Here is a 25047-nt window from a genome sequence, read left to right on the forward strand (position 1 = left end):
TTTCATTTGGTCTTGAACTATTGTTATAAGAATCACTTTCTTCCTTTCGGAATCAATAGAAAGTTCTGATTATAATGAACCACCTGATGACAATAAATGGAAGAACAGTAATTGATTATAAAATGGTTCAATTTGGATTTTATGTCATTAACCCATTCACATAATCAATTTTTGGTCATTAACTATGCCATAAACTATGATCATCACTATTAAGATTTCTCTTATTACAGTGAATGTACTTTGTGATCTTTTGAACATGTGTAATTTTATAGTGTTTTTTTAATATATTTTTTATACATTATATAATTTAATTTTTAATGTCATCTTCTAAAGGTGACTTGTCTTTACAATCCTGATGTTCAACAGCAGTACAAAACCAACAATGAATTATATTTAACAATAAAGAAGAATTTGAGAGAGAGAAATAAGTAGTGAGAAAGAAGTGGAAAACATGGGACAGCAGTTCATAAGTACTTCATCTATTCAAATGTCACCTTATCAATGATTTTTTTTTTTTAATATTTTACAAACATTTTTAAATACAGAAAAAAATATATAATCAATCTTGAAAGTCTATCATCTTACAAAAAAAGTCTATGAGATCTGTTTTAAAAAACATACAACAGTAAAAAAAAATCCAGGGGGCAATGCAATAACAATTTAGGAAAAGACTTTCAAGGTGATTTCTCTAATAATGTTTGCTTCTCTACATGCAGCCCTTGTAAACGATAAACTTTAAAACACTATAATACATACAAAATAGATAACTGAGAATGTTTTTCATAATACATATGTTGAAGTTAAAATATACCACAAAACAGAAAGGAATAGAATATGATTAAACCAATTAAATGACAGATGGTCTAGAAATAAGTAGAACAGATCATGAAACAAGAAAAAATACAAATATTAATTCATTGTTTTTGATAATCCTGAGCAGTCATTATTGTGTTTTGGTTGTTTATATTTCATAGAATATATATTATTGGCTGCTCACTGTGTAAAGATACAGTAAAGTAACTAAACTTTTTCTTTACCAATGTCTCAGTAACTTACAAGTCAGATATTTTAATTATTCCTATTGGAAATTTCTGTGGAAGTACAAATTGTTTTGCTTCAGAACTAAAACTTTTAAAAGAGTTTGATCTAACAAAGTCTACAGGTTAACAGAAAGTTTCCTAATCACAATAAATTTCTAAGAAGGAAACAACAAAAGGTTTTAAGAATAACAAAAAGGAAATAAAACCCAACAAAGAAACTTATTCAATTTTTTAAGTCAATTTAATTAGTTTAAGAAAAATACTTTCTTGAGTAAAACAAAGTAGAAAAATACCAACAATATCAAACAAATACCAAGAAGATAAAAAAAAGAAGCTTAAAACTACTAAACAGCACTGATAGAAACAGATATTTATAAATTAACAAAAATTATTAAAATCCAAGCATTAATAAAAAGAAAAGAAAACTGTTTTATTTTCTCATAACTTAACGGAAATGGTGGGACATAATGTTGTAGTTTAATGTTAATGAGGAGGTTTTAAGAGGGGTGGGGTGGAAGACCCCCACTCTGAAATTATGTGTTTACTTTTGAATATTTATTGTTTAAAAATCTAAAACTAAGTAAAAAAGAAACTGGTAGGATTGAGTACATAATTTCATTTATTTTGTAAAACTATTTGTACTAAAATACTAAAACTTTTTAAATTTAATAAAAGGATTAATAAAATTTACATCATTGTGCTTTTTATTTATAATACTTTGTAATATGTGTAAAAAAATCAATGATTTGGATCATTTAAAAAATTTAATGATCAGTAAATTGTTAACACATATTTAATTTTTAAACATATGAACTAATTTAAATTATGTTGACAATATCTTTTTTCATGAAAATGGGATCCATTGGAAAGCCAATATTTTAAATTCACAACTGATGTGTAATTTACCCAGTAAATTTACTGAGTAGTAAATTTTATGAATAGTTCAAACATTACTCTTTTAAGCATCTTTACAGGAATTTCATTAACTTTTAACTGGATTTAATGTTTCAGCTCCTAAATTTTGAGGGATGCACTGAATACTTGAGATTTAAAATACTCAGAAAGAAAATTACATGCTAAAAGGGGAGGCGACTGGCCAACCCCATGTATTTCCCCTGATCAGCATATTACACAGTTTCTTTTTGGACATGGTGTTTTTCGAGATAGGTTAACCAGATTTGGTTTAATTCAGGCCTCTGTTCGGAGTGTAGGACCATTGATGATGTTTGCCATGTCTGTCCCAAGTACAAAGCTGAATATACCAAAGTAGCTAGAGAGCTTGTGAGGATCAATTCTGGTACCGATCTGAAAGTTAATTGTAAAACCGAAAGGGAATGGAAGGAACATAGTTACTGACTTCCTTAGATTCTTAGTTCTGTGGAGCATGCCTGAGGGAGTCTGATGCTGTTATAGATGTGTATATAGAATAGCAATCTGGGTCGCTAGGAGTCTCCCTGGGTGCTTTCTTTGCTACGACAGGCGTTTTGGTACTGAGTCCCGGTTAGCTGAGATATTTGCTGTTAGTATGAGAATGGATGTAGAGAGAACTCTGTAATGGAGCTATGGTGGGGTGTAGGCATTAGCCACGCTCCCGAAAGCGAACTAGAGCAGAGAGATAGGGTATGTTTTCATTAGAAGCTTATTAAATTTGTGAATCTGTTTCTTGATTTTTAAGTAAATCAAGAGACAGATAACATAATGAAGTTATGTTAAAGTTGTTTCTTTGAGTAAATTGAATTGCAGGACAAAACTGTAGTTGTTGTCAGTCCCTGAGTTGGTCCAGTTGATAGACTCCCCTAACAGACATCAAGGATGAATTAGCTCTTAAGGTCCCAGGATCCTCAGCATGGAGAACCTGGCAAGGTCACACCAACACCAAGATCTATGTTTGGTAATAATAATAAAAAAAAAGAGGAGATAAAGGACCACAAAAAGGGACAATTAAGGAGATGTTTTAATCAACAGAATAGATATGGGTTGTTTATAATCTTGTAATGACCCTTCATTATGTTAGTTTAATTTTCTCATAATTAAATAATAATAATATTATTTTAAAATGCAAAGCAGATGTACATTTTAATGTTTTTAGTATCACATTTAATACATCTATACACATTTTACAATATTCAAAATTTCTTTGCGTTTTAACAGTAGATTTGATATAACATTGTTCACATTCTGAGACTGTACAGGACTATACTTCTTTCTCATCCTCATTCATCCTCTGAAGTAATGCCTTAGGTGGTTCCGAAGGCTAACAGAAAAAGAAAAAATACAGATTTCTCATAATTGTTACTGAAATAATTTTTTTAATTATTTCTTTAAAATTAACAAAAAAAGTATAAAAAAACCTTGAATAATATAATGAAATATAAAAAAGCACAATAAAAAACAGAAATTTATGACAAATGAAATCTTTACACAACAGATAAATCATTAAGGGTTACGAAGATTTTTGGAGAGTTGTGTATCTTGTGTTGTTGTAAAATATCCTTCTTCTTTCTTCTTTTGATCCCTAGCTGGCATTTGGGTTGGATCGACTCCTAAGCCTGTATGCTGCTGTGGGTGCCAAGGGTTGTCTGATTACACTAACAAGATGCTTCCATGTATGGCGATCCATGGCCATTATCCTGGCCTCATTAAGGTTTAGCCTGTGGTTTTTTATATCATCATCTATCTGCTTGATTCATGTTTTCTTTGGAGCTGTTCGTTAGACTCTCCAATGGGTGGGTCATTCATGCCAGAGAAGTTTGTATGGTAATCAGTTTTCACTCATTCTGCAGACATGGCCAAATCACTGCAGTCTTTGTTTTGAATCTGTTCCTCAATTGTTGGCTGTTGTTCAGAGCAATGGCTGATATCCTCATTTTGTTTGTGATCATGAAGTGAGACTCTTAATGATATAGTGTAGGCATCACATTTGGAACACTTCAAGTTTGCTCAGATCTGTCTTAAATAGTGTCCATGTTTTTGCTCCATACAATAAAATTGGCAGGATCGGGGGGCAGAAAAGATGAACTTTGATCTTTGGCAAGATGTTATTTTGTTTCCACAATCACCAATTCAAATTAAATTATGTTTCATGTGGAACATCTGTCCTTTCTTCAGCATTAGGTTCGTCAAAACTAATGGGATCTTCTTGAAAACCCTAGTTTTCAGCAGCATTGTTATTGACATTATAAATCTGTTGGCTTGCTTCACTGGGCAATGGAGGAGTTCTTGTTGCTGACAAATTACCTGAGTAGGCTCATGGCTACACAACATCTCTTAAAAACAATAGAGATTTAAAATGCAACCATTTTGGCTCAGATGATTCGTTTGCTGGGTCCCCTGTGGTAATAGGCTTCATCTTCCTGAATTCTACAGCAAATTGATCTTTTAAATATTTCCACTTATTTCTCAAAGCAGTAACTAAAATCAAAGTATAAACCCTCATGTCACCTTTGAATGTGACTATTCTATATTGAATTAAATAATGTAGTTATATTATTTAATAATATAACTAGTTTAACAATAGTTTAGTCCAAATGCGACTAATTCAATATGAAAATGTACTCATACAATATAATTAAAAAAGATTTGTACCAAATCGTCCTGTTATTATTTTCAGATACCTGACCACTGACACGTCATTCCAGGCTTTGGCCTTCTGGTTTCGTTTGGGAAATACTACAGTCAGAAGTATTATCAAAGAAACCAGTCATATACTTTAGGAAAAGCTACATGCTGGTACCAACTGTGGAATCATTTTCCAGAACCTGACTTTCTCCCTCACAGTAATTTGAAAGCTCCCTATATTATCTTAGCACATCAGGATTATCCTTTGCTTCCTAACCTTATGAAACCATATAAATGCAAGAATTTGACAAACAAGAAGGCCAACTTTAACAAATGCTTGCCTAGGGCAAGAAAATCTGTAGAATCTGCTTTTGGAAGTTTTTATTCAAAATGGTGTATTCTCTCCAAAATCATTGGAAAAAATTGTCAAATGTGTTTGTATTTTACATATTACCATTATAGATAAAGAAGGGTTTCACAGGCACTTACTAAAAATCCTTTCGTATCAGTTAGAATAAAATTAAAGATGATAGAAACCAATCTGGTTCATGCCGGCTTGAACTCAGATCGTGTAAAATTTTAATGGTCAAACAGACCGTAAACTGTAAAACCAGCTGATGTTACCGTTCATGGTGAATCAGTAATTTGGGAGAGATGTAGAAGGCTTCCAACTGAGACCAAATGTGTAAGAAACAAATTTAGTAGTTACATGGAAATATTTCCCTAGTCATATGATGACTAATAATATTACAAAAATTTTTTTAAATTTGCTTTATACTTTTTAGTCATACTTTAATCAAATTATTATCGTACACTGCATGAGTTTAATTAGTAGGTTAATTTGAATTTAAAACTCTGCATAGCCATTTTGCTATTTTTTACACCTGCATTCTTAATTTACCCTCATATGGTAGAATATTGTATTGTCACTCAATATTAGTAATTGTGAAAAATTTCATCAATAGGCAATGTCAGGAATTATGTTAAATTAAGGATGCAAGATTTGAGGACAAACATGAAAAAAAAACATTGTGAGTTAAAATAAAGCAGGTAAAAACGAACAAAACATACTACATTGAATAAAGTAATATTTGAACTGTTATTAATATAATATTTACTATAATTAACTGATACTGTTTTATTACTCAATAGATAATAATAAAAAGGATTACAGAACTATTACTGCAAGTACTGTCATATTTAAAAAATACTGGTTTTTTTTTTATTACTTACCTTACCAACAACTTTGTTGGAATGCAATTTAAGTGTTTTATTCCAAATTTCTTGTTTCAACATTAGTTTAGAAATTAAGATTTTCAATATCCATTATTTATGTTTACACAATAATATTACAATTTACATTTTTTTAAATTACAAATATGATAATTATAGACCTATATAGTTTTTTATAATACAATTTTTATATAAATACAAAAACAAAAGCCACCTTCCTAAAAAGTTCAAAGGCACTATTATTAAAATATACTTTTTACCACTTAAACAAAAACAGTGCAACTATTATTAAATGTCTATGCTTCCTTGTCATACCGAATCTGAAACCAGAATGAACATTTATTTCCGACAAATCATCATTTTTATATTTTTGTTATCAATCCAGTTGACAGTGAAGTTGTGATGTTCAAGTTTTGTGGTTATTAGGGTTTATGTTTTCTAAAGTTTTAAGTTTTTATTTCTTTTTTGTTTTTTGATGTAACTATAGAATTATGTATCAACTGATGATGCAGGATCCCATGAAAGTCGATTTTTGGTATTATTTTTTTAAGGTTTTTCAGTTACTGTGTTTGGGGGTTAATTTGTTGTTTGAGCTATATATATATATATATATATATCAGACTTTTGGGAATCAAATAATAATATTTTCTATTTGACAACTTCTCTAATGAGAGACATTTTTATTAAAAACACGAATCTAGTAACTAACTAACAAAACATTTATTTTAAACACTGCTTTTTAGGTAAAATAAATTTACATTATATATTTATTTTTCTTTTATCAGCAAATTTTTATTTTAATAACAGGGTGGATCTAACTTAAAAAAATTGATTTGGGTATTTTTATTGCTATTATCATGAAAAATACGCCTCTAAATGATACTTTTGTTTGTCAAAACTTGAATTGAGTCAATCAAGTATCTTGATTTATGTTTTTTGACATACCTAGGATGGATGAACTAATTTTAATGAAACTGGATAAATAAATTATCGTTTGAAAATTTATTTTATGACTTTTTAATAGTGATTCAGTAATACTTTAATTTTAAAGTATAAGGGAAAACTAAAAAATCATCTTAATAATTTTAAGAATACTTTTTACATTTCTCATTTACTGAATAAAATAAAAGTACTAATAAAAGTATTTTGAACATTTCTAAATTATTTCAGAATTTGTATTAACTAAATTATGCCTTAATTAATGCACTACAGATAACTTATTAACCAAAACGACATATTTAAAATAGAAATGATGTTATAATGATGTTAAAGTAGAAATGATGTTATAATTTTATATGAAGACTACACAGAGGAACAAATATGAATAATTATGGTTAATAGACATAATATACTCGAAATCTTTTTAAATATTGTTTATTTTATTTTTACATAAATCCATCTCTTTAAGTATTAATGCAACATTTTGTCTAAGTAAATGAAATTTTCCAACAGGCACTTCAATACATTTCACTTCTCCATTATCTAATTTAAACTCCATATAAATAACTGGTTTCAGTACACGCCCTAACTCTCTGTAAAATTAAAAAAAAATTCTTTATGTATAAAATATGATAAATCTTAAGTAATCTATTTTAAAGCACATAATACAATGTACATGATCAGAAAGTAAAATGTTTTATCAAACCGATGTTTTATCAAACAGATTTATTACATACATTAGGGTACACCTATCACAATCATCTTCATTAAGTCCACATACTAATTAAGGAATGATATGTTCTAATTTACAATATCACAAAATGCTGTATTTTAACTGTATTTTTTTTTGTCATACTCAACACATATTCTGCTAACATATGTCTTTTTTTATCTAACATTAACCAGGATTTCTTTTTATTAAAGTGGTACCTACAATCTCATTGTTTTCTTCTAAGATTACGGTTTTTGACAATCCACTTTTGGTTTGTTTAGATAGTACTTAGATATCTGTCTTAAGATCTTAAAATTTAGTAATAAAAAAAAAGATATATTTATGATGTAGCATTTAAAAAAATTATCTTGTAATTTTTCCACAACTGATAAGCAATACATTTTTTAAACAAAACCATAAATAAAATACAAAATGATATGACTAATTAATAAAACAGCCTAGATGTAGACAAATTAAACTTCACTGACTGCTTTATATACTGCAATGGACACACATTCACCTTCAGAAACAAACAGGCGATATAATAAAAAACCATTTTGCCAATCAAGTCATACAAAATGGCAACATATAAAGATATTAACCCACAATGAACATTTTAAAAGCAGCAAATAAAATTTACGATATTTCAACGAATCTTAACAATGTGAGTGAGATTACAAAAAAAAAAAAATAAATTTGACAAAACAACACATTAAATGAACAAACTAGGACCCAATTATGGAAGAAGGAACAAACTACCAAAATTGGAAATCGATTTTTTTTTGTTAGAATCGATTGTACCACCAAAATTGGGAATCTGTTTTTTTTTTTTTTGTTAGAATCACTTGTAATTGATTAATTTGTTATGCAACAACGATCCAATACAAATTTCCACTGGGCTGCTATATATTGAAGTTTGAACCAACTACCATTAACTATATTCATAATTTTTCATTCTGCAATAGGAAACCAAAAATCTTGTCAGCTGATTCCCCTTTCTTAGCTGAACATATGTTTTGCATTACAGAACCAAATTATCATGTTGAGCTATGATTGAAATACAGTGAATTCATATGGTATTTCTTAGTTAATATTATTTAATTAATTGTTATTTATAGTATTAAAAAGTAGGGAATTAGTTTAATAATATTTAAATTTATCATATAAGTGTGGAAATGCTTCCAAGAACAAAGTTGCTTCTTGACTTACCCTTAACTGCAATGCCAGTGTTTGAGGTTCGTTCACCAAATAATGTTTTTGTTATTGTTTTTTTACACATTGCAATTTCCTTAATGATTTTTATTTTATAAAAAATGTTGGTAATTCTATATAGAGCTAGTTCTTAATGTCCATAAAGAAATGTTAGCTCTTTCTGGTTACACTGTTTTGCATAATGGTTAACAGGTGGTTTTGTATTGCTTAATGACAGCAAAGGCTAGTTTCAGTTACTTCATATCTGAAAATAATGTTTTTCTATACCATGCTTGGTGGGAAATACTATTTTCTGATGTGAATGCACTTTGTTAACAACTAGGAATTAAACTAACATTTGTGTTGTCATTAAGTTTAAAAGCACGATATCCCTTGATGCAGGAATTTACACTGGATACTATTGACAATACTGCAAATGAAAGAAACACCTCAAATGATGAAGCCATAGTCTTATTGGTTAATAGTAGTGGAAATGAATTTAATGTTCTTTCAAATAATGAGGATAATGTAACTGAATCAACCCCTGAAGCAGTAAATGTAGAAACAACTTACAATACTGGAAATGAACACAATAACTTGGTCTTATTGGTTTGTAATAATGGAAATTTATTGGTAATAATGAAAATGATTTTTTTAAATAATAATAATAATATTAGTAGTAATGAAACTGAATGGGCTCTGAAGCAACAGAGGAAGGTATACAGTAAATAATTTCCTACTATTCTATCATGTGAAAAAGGTGTTTTTTTCATTTACTAAATATAATACATTAATAAAAGTATTTTGAACATTTCCAAATTTGTATTAACTAAATCATGTCTTCATACACTACAGATAACTTATTAACCAAAACTAAATATCTGAAATAGAAATGATGTCATCAGATAAAATTTTATATGAAGATTACACAGAGGAACAAATACAAATAATTATGATTAATAAACATATCTTTTTAAATACTGTTTAAATAATTTTTAAATAAATCCATCTCTTTAAGTATTAACGTAACATTTTGTCTAAGTAAATGAAATTTCCCAACAGGCACTTTAATACATTTCACTTCTCCATTATCTAATTTAAACTCCATATAAATAACTGGTCTCATCAAAAGATGAGTGAAAATCAAAAAGGCTGTGAAGATAAGAGAGGTGAAATTACTACCAGTGCCTATCCAGATCCAGAAGGGGCGACCAAAATGAGGAAGAGAAAATATGGCAATTTTACAAGAAAAGATTGGAAGAAAAAAAAATTTAAATAAACCATAGCATAACTCTAAAAAACAGGAGGTGTGTACTAAAGAGTTCAGAGAGTATGTATGCAACTGTTCAAGAAAATGCCATTTAAATATTAGTGTTGATGAAAGAAAAATGTGTAATGAAAAATTATGGGAACTTGGAAAATACAATACTCAGACTGTCATGCTAGGTAATTTCATTTCGTTAAGGAAAAAGATGTCAATCATCATAGAGCATAAAGTCCTCTTAAAAGAAATTTTAGTTGAATTTACTCACTAAACAATATAGAAGTATGAACATCTTTCTTCTGCCAAGGTTTATGCTTATTAACAAAGAGGATTGACACAGCGTTGAAGAAATTAAGATCACATTCCGTGGTAGACAAAACAGGATTAGCAGGAGGCCACTACAAATTTACAGATGCCCCAAAAAAAGTCACTTAACATATCAACAAATTTCATTGATATGCGAGTCATTATAGCAGAAATAAGACTGATGCTAAATATTTGTCTTGCCATATAATGGTTAATTTTATGCATAATCTGTATTAACAGGAATATCAAAATTATGTTCCCTTTTCTAAGTACAAGCAAATTTTCTTGACATCATTCAGTCTATGACGCAAAAAAATTTAAGAAGGATAAGTGTGATGCCTTTTAAGTATTGAAAAAAATGTCACCATTGAAGATGAAACACAACAAATAATTAATGAACATACAGCACATTTACAAATGTGTTGAAAAAGCACGTAAAATGTTAAAAAGTGATTTGAAAGAGGCAGAAAACAATGAACACCTGATACCTTAACATTCAACTTGGAAAAGACTTTACCACACTACCTTACCTGCTCACAAACATTATATTTTATAAAAGACAACTGGGGCTATACAACTGCAGTGTGCATACTGGAAAAAATTAAAGGTCACTCAGGGTTTCAATTCACAACTTACAAATAATATTTGGGCAGAATGTCACATTTCTTTCATGATTACCAAATGTATATACATCATTACTGAATCCTACATGAGGTTATCTCATATAACAAGATCTTGCAACTAGATTAAAATCTTGTTATTTTTCATTACAACTACTCAGTTATAATGGTAATTACATACTTTTCAGTTTACTAATCATTACCAGTAAAACTAACTTCTAATGTTATTTAATTAATCATAATTGCATACATTTTTGTCTTATTTAATAAATAACAAATGAAGGTGATCGCCGGTTCACTGTTGAAAAAATTGCAACAGACATGGGTATCAGCTATGGAGTCCTCAATCCATTATCATCTTGGCTTTAGAAAAATTAGTGCTCAATGGGTTTCAAGGTTGTTGACCAAAAATCAAAAACAGGTCAGGTTGGAGATCTGTGAGAGACTTCTGAATTGATTTTGACAAGAAAGGGTCGATTTTTTGAGGCGCATCATCACATGTGATGAGACAAGGGTCCTTCAATAAATTCCAGAAGTCAAAAATGGCAAGTAAGTAGTGGCGAAGGAAGGATGAGGGCTGCCCAATGAAAGCCAAAACCCGTCTGTTAGCTGGAAAAGTCCCTGCAACGATTCTTTTTGACACAAGGGGAGTTTTACTCATTGATTTTCTCCACAATCAACAAGCGGTGAATGCAGCTTACTATTGCCAGCTGGTACAGTCAACAAAAGTCGCCTACCAAAACAAAAGACCAGGTATACCCATCGGAGATGTCATCCTCCTCCATGACAATGCCAGACCGCACACAATGATTTTGACAAGGGATAAATTTAAAAAAATGCAATGGAAAATCTTTGACCATCCTCCCTACAGTCCACACTTGCCCCTGTGACTATTTTTTGTTTGCGCCCTTGAAAGAATAGCTTGGAGGGGAATGATTGGAAACAATGAATACGTCGAGAAGCATGTGCACAATTGATTGACAACTCGTACTCAAACTTTTTATGAACAAGGAATATTCAAGCTTCCAAACTGTGTACAAAATTGTGTAGCTCGAACAGGAGAATATATACAGAAATGATGAAGGTATGAATTGTGTATATTATTAATAAATAAATTACCATTTACATTTAATTCGCACTCATAATAAATTTAGATCTATGCTTTTTATTACATTAATTATTGTGGTATTTGTCAAATAAAGAAAGAAGTAAAAGTGATGGAGGTGCAAAATCAGGCCTACATTAAAAAACTTACATGCTTTATTTTTAAATTATCGTAAACAGTCAATGTGTGTATGTGTCCCATTGGTTTTAATAATTACTAGGTTTTTAATAAAATCAGATGTTTCATAAATTCTAAATTAATGGTTATATTTATGTTAACATTTTACTAAATAAAAAATATTCACAATGGTTATTTTTTTATAAAAAACATTTTATGGTATTAAGATACATTTTAAGGAATAAAGCTCATTAAATCACAACTATAATGGCATGATTTTTCTACCCCTCTGCAAAGATCCTTCTTTCCTTATACAAGCTGTACTTTTTTAGTTTTAGCATGAATTTGAAAATTACTCTCACTCATTCTTTTATATTCCCTTGCAATTGCATTGTGTAACATATGAAATACTCTGATGTATTTATAACACATTAATATTAAGGATATACAACAGATATTATAAACATTCATCATAATAAGCTTAAAAATCAAACATTTTACTTAAGCAGTTTGATTAAATTATCTAGATGCACACTTTAAATACTACGATCACTAAATGTTGAAGACAAAGTGATTGTAACATCAGTGGTAAATGTCAAACTAAACTAATTTGCAACGACAAGGATCAAAGTTACAGCCTTTAATTGCAACAGTAAGTGAACTCTGATGTAATGAAGGTGCTACACATAACAGGTGTGAAAAGATCTTCTGAAAGCACAATTCAATATATTTAGAAATTTTTTTTTACAATTCTTAAAGAAAATCTGCTGTTAAATTAACAGCAGATGTATTAAATTAACAAATAAACAACTTTAGATAAACATTTACTACAGAATGGAAACATGTGTTTGAAAAGTAACAAAACACTGCCAACATAACAATCTGTAAATATCACAACAAATTTAGAAAATCTGCTGTTTACTTGATGCATTAAATAAATAAATAAAATAACTAGATAAATGCTTACTGCATAATGGAAACATGTGTTTGAAAAGTAACAAAGCACTGCAAAACATAACAATCTGTAAATATTGCATTTATATTTTCAATATTTCAAATAGTGCATTACTTAAAGAGCATAATGTAAAAACAACTTATTTCAATATAGTGCAGTAATATATAGAATACCCAATTTAATGCAATAAAAGTATCACTATTACCTAGATGATATAACAATATTTATTCTCCAATTAATAGAATCATTTGTAGCATAATGAATAGGCATCTTAAAATAATTAAGATCCAAAGTTTATAACAAAATCTGTAAAACAAAAAAAAAAAAAAAAAATGAAAATTAACATTTTTCATGAAAATGAAAAATATTGCATACATTCCATACATTTGGATTCACTTCATCTTAAAATTAGTCATTTTTATTAATTCTAATTAATTTTATTAACATTACACTGCACAACTTCTGTGTGGACATTGAACACCACCTTATAAAATTTTGGATGTTAAAAGAAATAAAATTAAAAAATTTAATACTTAAAAATTGTATTAAAAAGCCATAAGGGATTTTCAAAAAGAGAGAAATATATTTAATATATATAATGGATAGAGATTGAAAAGAATGCATGTGAAGTCCAAAGAGAAATTAAATAGTAAGCTGAAATTATAGTTCCTTATTAACTGCTTTTTCTAATGTTTATGGAATGTTTCTTCATTCTAACAAAACTGAAGTTAGTTAAAAGTAATGATTTAAATACCTAAAAAAGCTAGTCCAAGTTAATAATTTATAAAAATTTCAAAAAAAAAAAAAATACCAGTTAAAATACATTAACTAGAAAACATTGTTAAACAAATATGTTTTCTTAAAAACCACATGACCACAACAGCATAATCAAAAAAAAAAAAAAGAAAAACAATCTAATCACTTATATTTACTTTTTATTACCATACATGAAAAATGCATTGTATATAAATATAAATTAAAAATTTGTTTGTTGACATTGAACTACTACTATTATAAAAAAATGAAATTATAGTATTAATTTATATATGCGGAAGGGCACTATGTATTTTTAAAATATACATATAAAAAAAATGAAAAAAATTTTAAACAAAAATTTTTAAGTGTATTATAAAGAAAATGTGTAGTAATAATAAAGGCAATACAAGAATAAAAGACTAAAGAATAAAAGCAAAAACTAGTCTTACTACATAAGTATATATAAAAAATAAAATTAGAAAAATGTCACTTCTATTAATTGAAAAAGATGCAGAGGATTGTTGGTGTCAATATGTAATTTGGGCCAAAAATCCATACTGGGCACCTGATCTAGATGAAAATTTGATAAGTGATGAACAGCATTCAACAACAGCATCATCAGGAGCTAGGCAAAATGCTGGACTGTTGGAAGCAGCCCTTTTATCAGAGAAAGTGTATTTGTACACAGTAAGTAATACAATAAAATTATATACTTAAGACACATTTTTCCTAAACGTAACATAGAAAAACATGTTATTTCAAACTGAAACAGACCATAAAACATTCTGTAAAGGGCTTGTATCTTTTTCAGAATTCCCCCCCAAAAAAACCCTTAACACACTTAACATGCTCTTTTATACCGGTCATTTTAAATATTTTCCATATTAATATATTTTATATATTAAAAATATAACCATTCTTGCTTATAATTGTAGATATAAATTATTAATATAATCAACCAAACTTAACCTGCGTGCTTCAATCGCTAACCTTAACTAACAGTAATGTTATGATTATTTAAATAATAAATAATTGCAATAATTACTGAATTAAGTATTTATTAATCTAACCAAACTTAACCTATGCTCACTTCACTCGCTAACCTCAACTAATTAACAGTAATGTTTTGATTATTTAAAAAATAAATTCATTAATTTACTTAAATATTCAAAACATTACTGTTAATTAGTAAGGTGATAATTTACGAATAATCTATGGTAATTAATTATTACGAGCAAAGCGAGCGTGGGTTAGGTTTCGTTAGATTATATTTATAAAATAAATAAATATAAATTGCTATATCTGGCTACTGGGTTATTTCTCCAACCTGGTTATTGTTAATATCAATATTTCTTGCTATTTTGAGGGGGGATTAACGAAAAAGTACCAATTTTTATTTTTTATCTTGAAACTTGCATATTCCCACCTAATTCTTATTGGATATTAAAAATACAAAGATTTTTGGCCGATTGGTTAAAAAATTGTGGGTTTTTTTTGAGGAGGTGAATTCTGAATAAATCCCAGGGCTTTCCCAGAGAAGCACGCACAAAATAAACTGTACTAAATTAATAAATATTTTGTTAAAATTTGTCAATCACATCAAGAATATACTACTAATCCATGAAAAAAGAAACTATCTTGGCTTTTGCCTAATGGAACAATCTGCCAATCCCTCTTACAGTGAATGTAAACCTCACTTCAATAGGCAGAAGAAGACAGGCAGTGAGTGATAGATGGGAAAATTTTTATAACATTAGAACAAACAATGTCTATATATAATAATGCATGTACTATAGAGAATAAAATACAGAAACTCAGACAAAGATTGGAATCACATGGAATGGGATTTTGTTAGCTAAACAAACAGTAATATTTTCAATCATAGGAAACAATCATTAGTCCCTAAATAACATATTCTATTCACTTTTAAATATATCCATCAATCAAATACAAAAAAAAGGAAATTGCCAATGAGATATTAGCAGTGTACAGAAATACCTCTCAACCCAAAAAAATATTGTAATATTAGGTCAGCACAGGAAATAAAAAAAAAAAATAATACCTACAAAGGCAGAACTATATTCAGAGGATTTATTAAATTTAAAAAACTGAAATAATTAAGTCTAAAAATCCATTTACAGAGTTAATGATTACTTAAGGACCAATCATTCACATTCTTTTCAAACTCTGTGTTTAAAGCCAAAGTACAAGTTTTAGTTGATGCCAAATCAAAGAATTAAAAAATATAAACTTGCTTAGTTTTCAGTGTATTTAAAAAAATGTATTTTTATTTTACTTTCATACCTATTTAAAATATGAATAGCCATACTAAAAATGCTGCCTGAATGGGAAAGAAGCCATCAGCAAGGAACATTACAAAAAATGTATCTGGATAAAAATAAGAAAAGAAATACACAAAACATTACAATACAATAAGAAAACCAATGTAAAACAGATTACTACTGAGAGCGCAGTTACAGTTTAATGGAGTGTGGCAATAGAGTGGATTTGTGCATTTATGTGGAATCCCATGTTAAATTTTATATTATATTTTAAGATTAGAATTATTTAGTTATATTTTATGTATATATGTATGTTATGCCACATAAATCCAATTTTTTGCAATGATATTGACAAAGATAATGATTATTGACAATATAACTGTTGTATTAAAAAAAAATCTTTTCACTAAAGTTATATAGGAAAATATTAAAATAGGGTCAACTTTAATCTTATAACAAGACTAAGGTGGAAAAAAACAAAAAATTCACCAAAATTAATCCATTTGATCAAGCAAATGACTTGAAAAAATAAAAGTATTTTAAGTTTATACCAACATTAACAAACGAAAAAAGTAAAGCAACTATACAAAGAAAATGCAGATTTTAAAATCAGTTTTACTTTAAACCAACTGAATGAGTTTAATGGCTATATAAAAGAAAGCAGATAACACTCTTGTGTGTTAAAGTAATTGTGCTCAGTTCCACGAAAACAATTTGGTAGAGGTGGATTGTTTTTTGTTAGTGTTTTTAAAAATTTTTATTTTTATTTTTAAAGAATGAAATCTTAATTTATTAGAAGCATTTTTTAAAATGTTTGTTCTTTATATTAGTTAATGTAATAAATTTAAAATAAAAATGTTAGTGTTGAAATGTTAGCGATCAGAAATCTGTCTTATTCTTTAATTGTTAGATTATTCTCAACAATATATTTTCATAAGAATATTAAACCCATTACGTAGAATTTCTAAATATCAAAATTTTTCAATTTGTAAAAGTAACATTTTTTAAAGATGTAAACTTTCATACACATTTCACAAAATCACTCTACTAAAGATATTTTAATTATTTATAAAATAAATAATTAAAAATAAATATAATTTATTACCATATTTTTTTATTTTTAAGATGTAAATATATTTTTAATTTCAACTGTTTATAGATGTCAAAAAAGAAGTCACGATATTTTTGATAGCAGCAGCCACCTCTTTATAATGCACCAGTGCGTCCAAAATTTTATACTTGGGCAGATTTTATGAATACATTTGTATAAAAGTGTCCTTTAATTTAGCAAAACATTAAGTAAGAAAATTTTTAACGTAAAAATTGCACTATCCAAAAGTGGTTTCCATTACAATGTACTAGCTGACTTCAGAAAATGTATTTACCTGCTTGTAGATTTTTAATTTGCCTAAGTTAAGCCTTGTTTAAGTTTATTCAGTGTGGCTAGATTTGAATTTAAACATCTTCGACGGAATTCTAAAAATAAAATGTCAATTATCATCTGTTAACATTATAAGTGTTAGGAATATTATGATGCCCAATTCAAATTTTTAAATGTGTCTTTTAAGCAAGTTACACACAGCAAATATGTTCATTTACACAGTTTTCTAGCTCGGCTCTGCTAAAACAATTTTGTATATTTTTTCTTTTGAAGAAAAATAGTTGCTTAATATCTGCTGCCACACATCAGAATGAAAAAAAAACAAAGATAATAAGGAGAGACAACAAAAGAATGAATATCTTTCACAAAAGAAAGAAAAACTGACTTAAGTAAAACAGTACTGGTAGAAGTATTTAGAACCATGTTTCTGAAATGAAAATGAGAAAAAATCTGAAAAACCGCAGTTGAGAAAAAGGAATGTATAAAAGAAAAACTGCTTAATTAAGTGGAATTAAACTTGGTCTTGTTAAATTAGTAAAAAAAAAAAATGGGAAAAAACTGTTATTGGCATTTGTGAGCAAGGAGGTTAAAGAAAATTAAATGGACAACAGAATGAAAAAGTAATATGGAAATTGATATGAACAGGAGTTTAGAATGAAGAACTCTGAGTAGGAGATTCAACTGTCAGAAGATATCATGAAGAGAAGGGTTGATTAAATCAGAGGTACAAAATATAAAAACAGCAGAATAAAATGTAAAATGACAGGAAAATTAATGGGAAATAAAAATTTAGCTGGCAATAGAAAAGAAGGCAAAGATAATCTTGGACTACCTTTAAAATCCTGAGAATTTTACTTCACTAGGTATAATAAGCTTATATCATATTCGAGATGAAATTTTTTAACGTAATAAATAACTGATATCTGATTGTTACTTTTAGAATTGTGTAGTTACTTTGTATGAATTGATTTAATTTTTATGCTGTCCTTTTGATGTGTACTTAATAATGTGTAATAAACACAGAAGAAAATGTTAAGTGAAATACAATGATATTTTAAATAGCCTCTTGGACAGATCTTCACAGTTTGACAAAATTATTTATTCATTATTATACCATTATGACTTAACTGCACATACCTATTTTCAAAAATTCACTGGTGATTTTAGATTTCAGTTTTTGATGAGCTAACTTAGTTTTTTCACAGTTCATTTAAAAATAATTATGGTGTATGTAAATATATAATTAGTTTTAAAATAGTAAATAAACAGTATAGTTTTAAAAATAGTCATTAATTAGAATAATAAAATTTAATTATAGTTTAAAGCATGATATTTTTTTAATAAATTGTACATTTTACATGTATTATGACAAAAAACACTTATAATGAAAAATACATATTGGAATGGTTGCATTAAAAACTGTGAAGAAATGTTAGTACAGCAGTGGTGGTACTAATGTGTGAACTTCCATCTTCCAGTGGTTTTCAAATGAATTATAGTTATATACAAAACTGCCAACTTAAACTGTAAAAAAAAAATATATATATATGAACTCTAGATGATTTTGTGTATATTTTGTATGAATTAATGATAAAAATCATGATTTATTGCAGATAAATGATTGTGTCTATAGTAATGTGCAAGCAGAAATTTTTGCAACACTTCTCCCTAGCGAGTTAATTAATCAATATCCTTTAGAAGGAAAAACTAGGACACACTTTGTTGGTATTTTACTATTTGGGGATGTATCTGGTAAGTGGTTATCTAAAAATTATTCACATGGTATGAGTAATGCTCAAATATAAATTCTTTTATCAATAAATAGATAAATTCATTTTGGGAACAAAACTTATCTGGCGAAGATAACAAGAACATTTAAAGTGATTAATATATTAGAGCAAGTACTAAAAAAAAAAAAAAAAAATAGGCCACATTATTACTAGAAGTAAAGGTAGTTGTGATAAACCTAGCCTAGGTTAATAGCCATGTAGGTAGTTATGTCCATGTAAATTACAAAAAAAAAATTAAAAAGGTTAACTAAAAACTTAACTAAAAAAAGGTTAATTAAAATCTTTAACAAGAATAAGTTTCAAATATTCACAAACTACGTTTAAAACATACGTAAATAAAGATTTTATGGTATTCGTTACAACGACAGCTGAATACTAGAAAACATTACAAAAGAAATTCATTATTCAATAAAAATACATACAATATTATAAAATAATTGTATGTACGTACGTTTTTATCCGTTCAATCTGTCAATAGATTCCTCTGCATTGCGCAATAACAAATTTCAAAGTTGACTGAACATAACCCTAAATTGAGTTTCAAAACACTACCTACAAATGATGTATGAATCTAAATTAACCTGTTTCAAAAATTCCTTTCAGATGTATGAAATTCATCATTCACCGAATAGTATAATAAAATCAGGATTGAGATTTGAAATCTTGCCAAACCAGTAACATTTTATTGTTTGAATAAGTAAAGTAAGCATTCTACAACACGCCATAAAAATGAAAAAAAAAAGAATGGCACATAATATCTTTTTTTTGTCTTCATTTGACTGGTTCGATGCAGCTCTACAAGATTCCCTATCTAGTGCTAGTAGTTTCATTTCGGTATACCTTCTACATCCTACATCCCTAACAATTTGTTTTACATATTCTAAACGTTGCATGCCTGCACAATTTTTTACTTCTACCTGTCCCTCCAATATTAAAGCGACTATTACAAGATGCCTTAGTATGTGGCCTATAAGTCTGTCTCTTCTTTTAACTATATTTTTCCTAATGCTTCTTTCTTCATCGATTTGCCGCAACATCTCTTCGTTTGTCACTAAATCCAGCCGTCTGATTTTTAACATTCTCCTATAGCACCACATTTCAAAAGCTTCTAATCTTTTCTTCTCAGATACTCCGATCGTCTTAAGTTTCACTTCCATATAAAGCGACACTCCAAACATATACTTTCAAAAATTTTTTCCTGACATTTAAATTAATTTTTGATGTAAACAAATTATATGTCTTACTGAAGGCTCGTTTAGCTTGTGCTATTCGGCATTTTATATCGCTCCTGCTTCGTCCATCTTTAGTAATTCTACTTCCCAAATAACAAAATTCTTCTACCTCCATAATCTTTTCTCCACCTATTTTCACATTTAGTGGCCCATCTTTGTTATTTCTACTACATTTCATTACTTTTGTTTTGTTCTTGCTTATTTTCATGCGATAGTTCTTGCGTAGGACTTCATCTATTCCGTTCATTGTTTCTTCTAAATCCTTTTTACTCTCGGCTAGAATTATTACATCATCTGCAAAGCGTAGCATCTTTATCTTTTCACCTTGTACTGTTACTCCGAATCTAAATTGTTCTTTAACATCATTAACTGCTAGTTCTATGTAAAGATTAAAAAATAACGGGGATAGGGAACATCCTTGTCGGACTCCCTTTCTTATTGCATAATATCTAAAGTATAAAAAGCTGTTTTCTGCAGACATTTTGAAACTGAAAACAAATTAAAAAATTTTATTTTCGTTAAATTTATTTTTTAAGCTGGTTGCGATGATTTAGTTAAAAATTGAAACAAAACTTTTACATGTAAGCAGGGTTTTCGTACCTTTTGCGTAATATTTACGCAGTACAAAAAATAAATATTTTCCTTAATTTTTTTTTTTTAATTTACGTTTAGTAAACTTTCAGAGACCTATGAAACATGTAATATCGGAAATTTACATTACAACGTAGTGACAACCAGAACCGCTCCAAAAGCTGTATAACTTTTAAAATCAATATTTTAATTGAATTATAAGCAGATTCAATAATATATTTAATGAAGTAATTAATTTATTTATTGACAGTTTTATATTAAACATTTAAAAGGACAAACATGATAAAATGTTAAAACCACAACGTAGCTCTTTATTGATAATGGAGCCATTTTCAGGATTTAAATCTCTTTCACAAACAAAATTTTACATTTTTTGGTCACTTTTATAACTGTATTGTTGAAAATGCTTTAATTCAAATAAAAAAATCCATTAACATTAAATTTGTGATTAACACATTCGCTGCTGTTTCGGTCCCCGGTGCTAGGAAAGGTTATTCAAGCAAGTATGATGTTAAATTATCTTCTTTCTTTTCTTATTTAGCCTCCGGGAATTACCGTTCAGATATTACTTCAGAGGATGAATGAGGATATGTATGAATGTAAATGAAGTATAGTCTTGTGCAGTCTCAGTTCGACCATATCCGAGATGTATGATTTTAGGATGTTATAATTGCCTGCCTTGATGGTAATACGTTTCCCATTCCCATGATGCGGAACATATCTTTAATAATAGTGCGACTCCGGTCGCCGGGTACAGGAACTTAGTTTATACTTTTAACGCCACCTATTGCATCAAGTTTTACTTTTCTGCTACGTTTAGTTTACGAATACGTTGTTAGGTTAGTTTTGACATATTTACACGTAGTATTACCGGCGTCTGGAGTAGCACTGCCGTTGTATTTAATTTTCCTAACGACAAAGTCCGGAACCACACTAATAATTATGGGCGTAATGAGAATTCATTTGTAAATTCACTCTTTACCTTTTAAAACTTTAATTAAAAGAACTTTCCTGTACTTTTAATAAGTAATATTGTTTAAATGTAAAATAATATATAACAGTTCAAAATAAGTAAGATAAAAGTAAAAATATTTCTAGTATATTTAGTTTATAATAAATAATCCTATTTTTTGTTGTTAATTTAATTTTGTTCTACTATCTTTTCAGTGATTAATTAATTACATTCGAATAAAAATCCGTATTAATAATTAAAGAATTAAAAAACAAAAAAAAAAATAACGTGGTCATTTAAAAAAAAAGTAATATAAGAATTAACGATAGATAGTAAAATTCATTAACACTTATAATATTCTAACAAAACTTAGCTTTTTAAAATTTTTACAGTTTAAATCTTAGTATGATACGAATTAAAAGACTCCAGACAATAACCTGGAACGCCATCGTACTCTTAGCAGAAAGACATCATCGCCTTACGCGCTTTTCTATCGGCTGTTTTGCTACTAATTGATTCCACAGATTCTGGTAACAACCGCGGCATATTTTTCTTTTTTTTTCGCCCCGGACCTTCGGCTTTAACAAACGTATAACGAAGTGTCTTGCCTACTCTTTTTTCTGTATCAATTTCCTAACACCCTCATAAATTCTGTTGTCATTTATTTATTACCGGGTATCATTTTATAACTGATCCAGGCATTAATAACTGCTACTCCAAAAATTAATTCAAATGAGACCTTGTGGTTCCATTTTATACTCATACGCAAAACTGAATGGTAGGACGAGATTTGGTCACTGTCTACCCCTTTTTTACCTTAATTATAATGAATAATAGAACTTGGTTTCTTCACCAGTTCACCTTTTCTGTTAATCTTTCCTGTGTCAACTAATTTTGTCATGGGAATACACTGTTGTCAATATCAATGCAGGCCGTTTGTCTTGCCATTTTTCAACCTACACCAAAGATTTACTTAATAAAGATTTACTTTACTACACCGAAGATTTCAACACGTTTTAATATCAATTGTCTGATTTCTTTGAGGACTCCTTTTCTACTACTTTGCAAGGTACCACAGTAAGCAATTTTCATTTTTAACAATTTCTCTGCCAGATATATACATATGTATGTACCAGAGTAAAAATTGTCGGCGTTCAAGGTCACTGACAATTGAATAAATAAGGAATTATGTAATTTATTAATAAAAATTATTAGCATTGTTTTTTACCGTTAGGCCTAACAAGATACCAATAGTCAACACAAAAAATCTTGATAACAAATAGGAAACAACCAAATTATTTGGGGTTCATAAGTTATAAAAAAATATAAATTAAATAGTGATGCATCTTTAACCCGGAGGTAGGAATCACAAGTAAGTATTGTATTGTAACCACAGTGCGTTTTTTACTACCAGCGATTGGAAGGTAAATATTTACAAACAAAAAAAATCGCTTATTTGTTGTTATAACATTTTATAGAATAATTGAAAAAGATCACGTTATAGAAAAAAGTAACCTCACTGAGTTTTCAGTCAAACCCAGCTGCACTGGTTTCCGGGGACCGGAACAGCACTCTGTAAAATGCAATTAAAATAATTCCACTGTGAATGTGTTAAAAATGAATAATTTTTAATGACCAATTACATTCATATTTTACAGTGAATTGTAACTTGAGGTTTGAGTGGAGTTTGTTGTTGAAAATAAATAAATATTCTTGGCACATAATGTAATGTCATGATAATATATATATATATATATATAATAAACATAAAAAACAATTATGTTAGAAAGATCCATTATATTTCCATTTGTATGGTAAAACCACATACAAGCAATAGACACACAGACATATAGAAAATAGAAGAGAATAAAATAATAGCACCAGAATGCGACGTAAAAACAGAAAAATCAATAAAAAGACATTTATTCATATTAAGTACATATAACAGAATCACATATACATATCATATAGCACAAACAACCTCCTACTGTCCTACCTTTAAGTTAAAGGTAGAAAGTGTGCTTTTATTATTACTTTTATTTTGATGAACTAAGATATGCCTTGAAAAATTCTCATGACACTTCTCCTGGGAATATCAGGTTCAGTATGTTACGACATCTTTTATTTATTAATGATAAAATATTCTCTGACCAGGTGTTTCCAAATTACTGGTCAGAAGCACTGTTGATTCCCATACTGAAACCTGTAAAGATAAATCATGCCCTTCCAGTTATCGCCCTATATCCTTGACCAGTACCTTGTGCAAGTTGATTGAACATTTTTGATATGCAAAAGGTATACGACATGACTTGGAGGAGAGGAATCCTATATAAACTGCATGATTGAGGTATACACAAGGACTATAAAAATCTTCTTGTTGCATTTACCAGGGTTTCCTCATCAATCGGTTCCTTTTGAGTTTGAATTGGAACAATGATATCCAAAAGTTTCACACTAGAAAACGGAATACTACAAGGAAGTGTCCTAAGTGTTGTTACCTTATTTGCCATAGTCATAAATAGTATAACAAACTGCGTGCGAAAACCCATTATGTGTTCTTTATTTGTTGATGATTTTTCAATTTATGTATTATCCAGAACTTAAGCTACTAGCGAGAGGCTGCTCATAAATACAATAATCCGTTTACAGTCATGGTGTAAAATGACTGGATTTATGTTTTCTATGGAGAAAACTAAATTACTTCTGTCTTTCACGCCTGAAGAAAGATACTGATCCTCAATTTTTTTTACATGGTGAACCAGTTGAAGCATACGCACGGGGTAGATTTTAAGAATGTGAATGTTTGACATTGGTCAAACAGGTCAAACCACATTCTTAAAAATGACTAACCTGGGTAACACATTTAAAGGAGCTGAAGGTGAAATGTTTAAAAATATTTTACCTCTCATGCTGAGAGTTTATATCCAATACTCGTTAAGGAGCAGATCGAGAATAAATGTTGTGCTTCTACCGAGCTAGTCCGTTCCCGCTTGGACCACAGCTGTGTGGCTTTTTTGTCCGCT

At 28.8% G+C, this 25047-nt stretch overlaps 2 protein-coding genes across 6 annotated transcripts in view; one reads left to right on the plus strand and one right to left on the minus strand.

The window, feature by feature from the left end:
* Positions 1-7189: 7189 nt before the first annotated feature.
* Positions 7190-19810, minus strand: LSm-4 (COMM domain containing 5 Like Sm protein 4). Of its 5 annotated transcripts, none has more exons than XM_075370823.1 (4): positions 19701-19804; positions 16101-16184; positions 13246-13346; positions 7190-7363 (listed from the first exon to the last, which is right to left on the minus strand). In XM_075370823.1, exons 3-4 carry the CDS (start codon positions 13308-13310, stop codon positions 7195-7197), a joined length of 234 nt encoding a protein of 77 aa, XP_075226938.1. In that variant the 5' UTR covers positions 13311-13346; positions 16101-16184; positions 19701-19804; the 3' UTR covers positions 7190-7194. The 5 variants fall into 5 exon arrangements, with proteins under 5 accessions (XP_075226938.1, XP_075226939.1, XP_075226940.1 ...); XM_075370824.1 differs by lacking the exon at positions 16101-16184 and adding an exon at positions 17184-17554; XM_075370825.1 differs by lacking the exon at positions 16101-16184 and adding an exon at positions 17184-17554 and having other exon boundaries at positions 19581-19799.
* The window catches only part of LOC142328352 (adenylate cyclase type 10-like), a 60143-nt gene continuing 49375 nt past the window's right edge, over positions 14280-25047 (plus strand). Inside the window, exons 1-2 of the mRNA XM_075372059.1 lie at positions 14280-14483; positions 19073-19211. Of these exons, the coding sequence (XP_075228174.1) occupies positions 14280-14483; positions 19073-19211 (343 nt within the window). The remainder of the gene's footprint in view (positions 14484-19072; positions 19212-25047) is intronic.

This window comes from Lycorma delicatula, chromosome 7, assembly GCF_047948215.1.
Source record: "Lycorma delicatula isolate Av1 chromosome 7, ASM4794821v1, whole genome shotgun sequence".
NCBI classification, from domain to species: Eukaryota; Metazoa; Arthropoda; class Insecta; order Hemiptera; family Fulgoridae; genus Lycorma; species Lycorma delicatula.

Excerpts from the sequence above, each read along its gene's own strand:
- LSm-4 (XM_075370822.1), bottom strand. The coding sequence starts at position 13,310 with ATGCCTATTCATTATGCTACAAATGATTCTATTAATTGGAGAATAAAT. Across the intron at positions 7,364-13,245 it reads AATATTGTTATATCATCTAG|AGAGTTAGGGCGTGTACTGA; the intron begins GTAATAGTGATA and ends TTAATTTTACAG.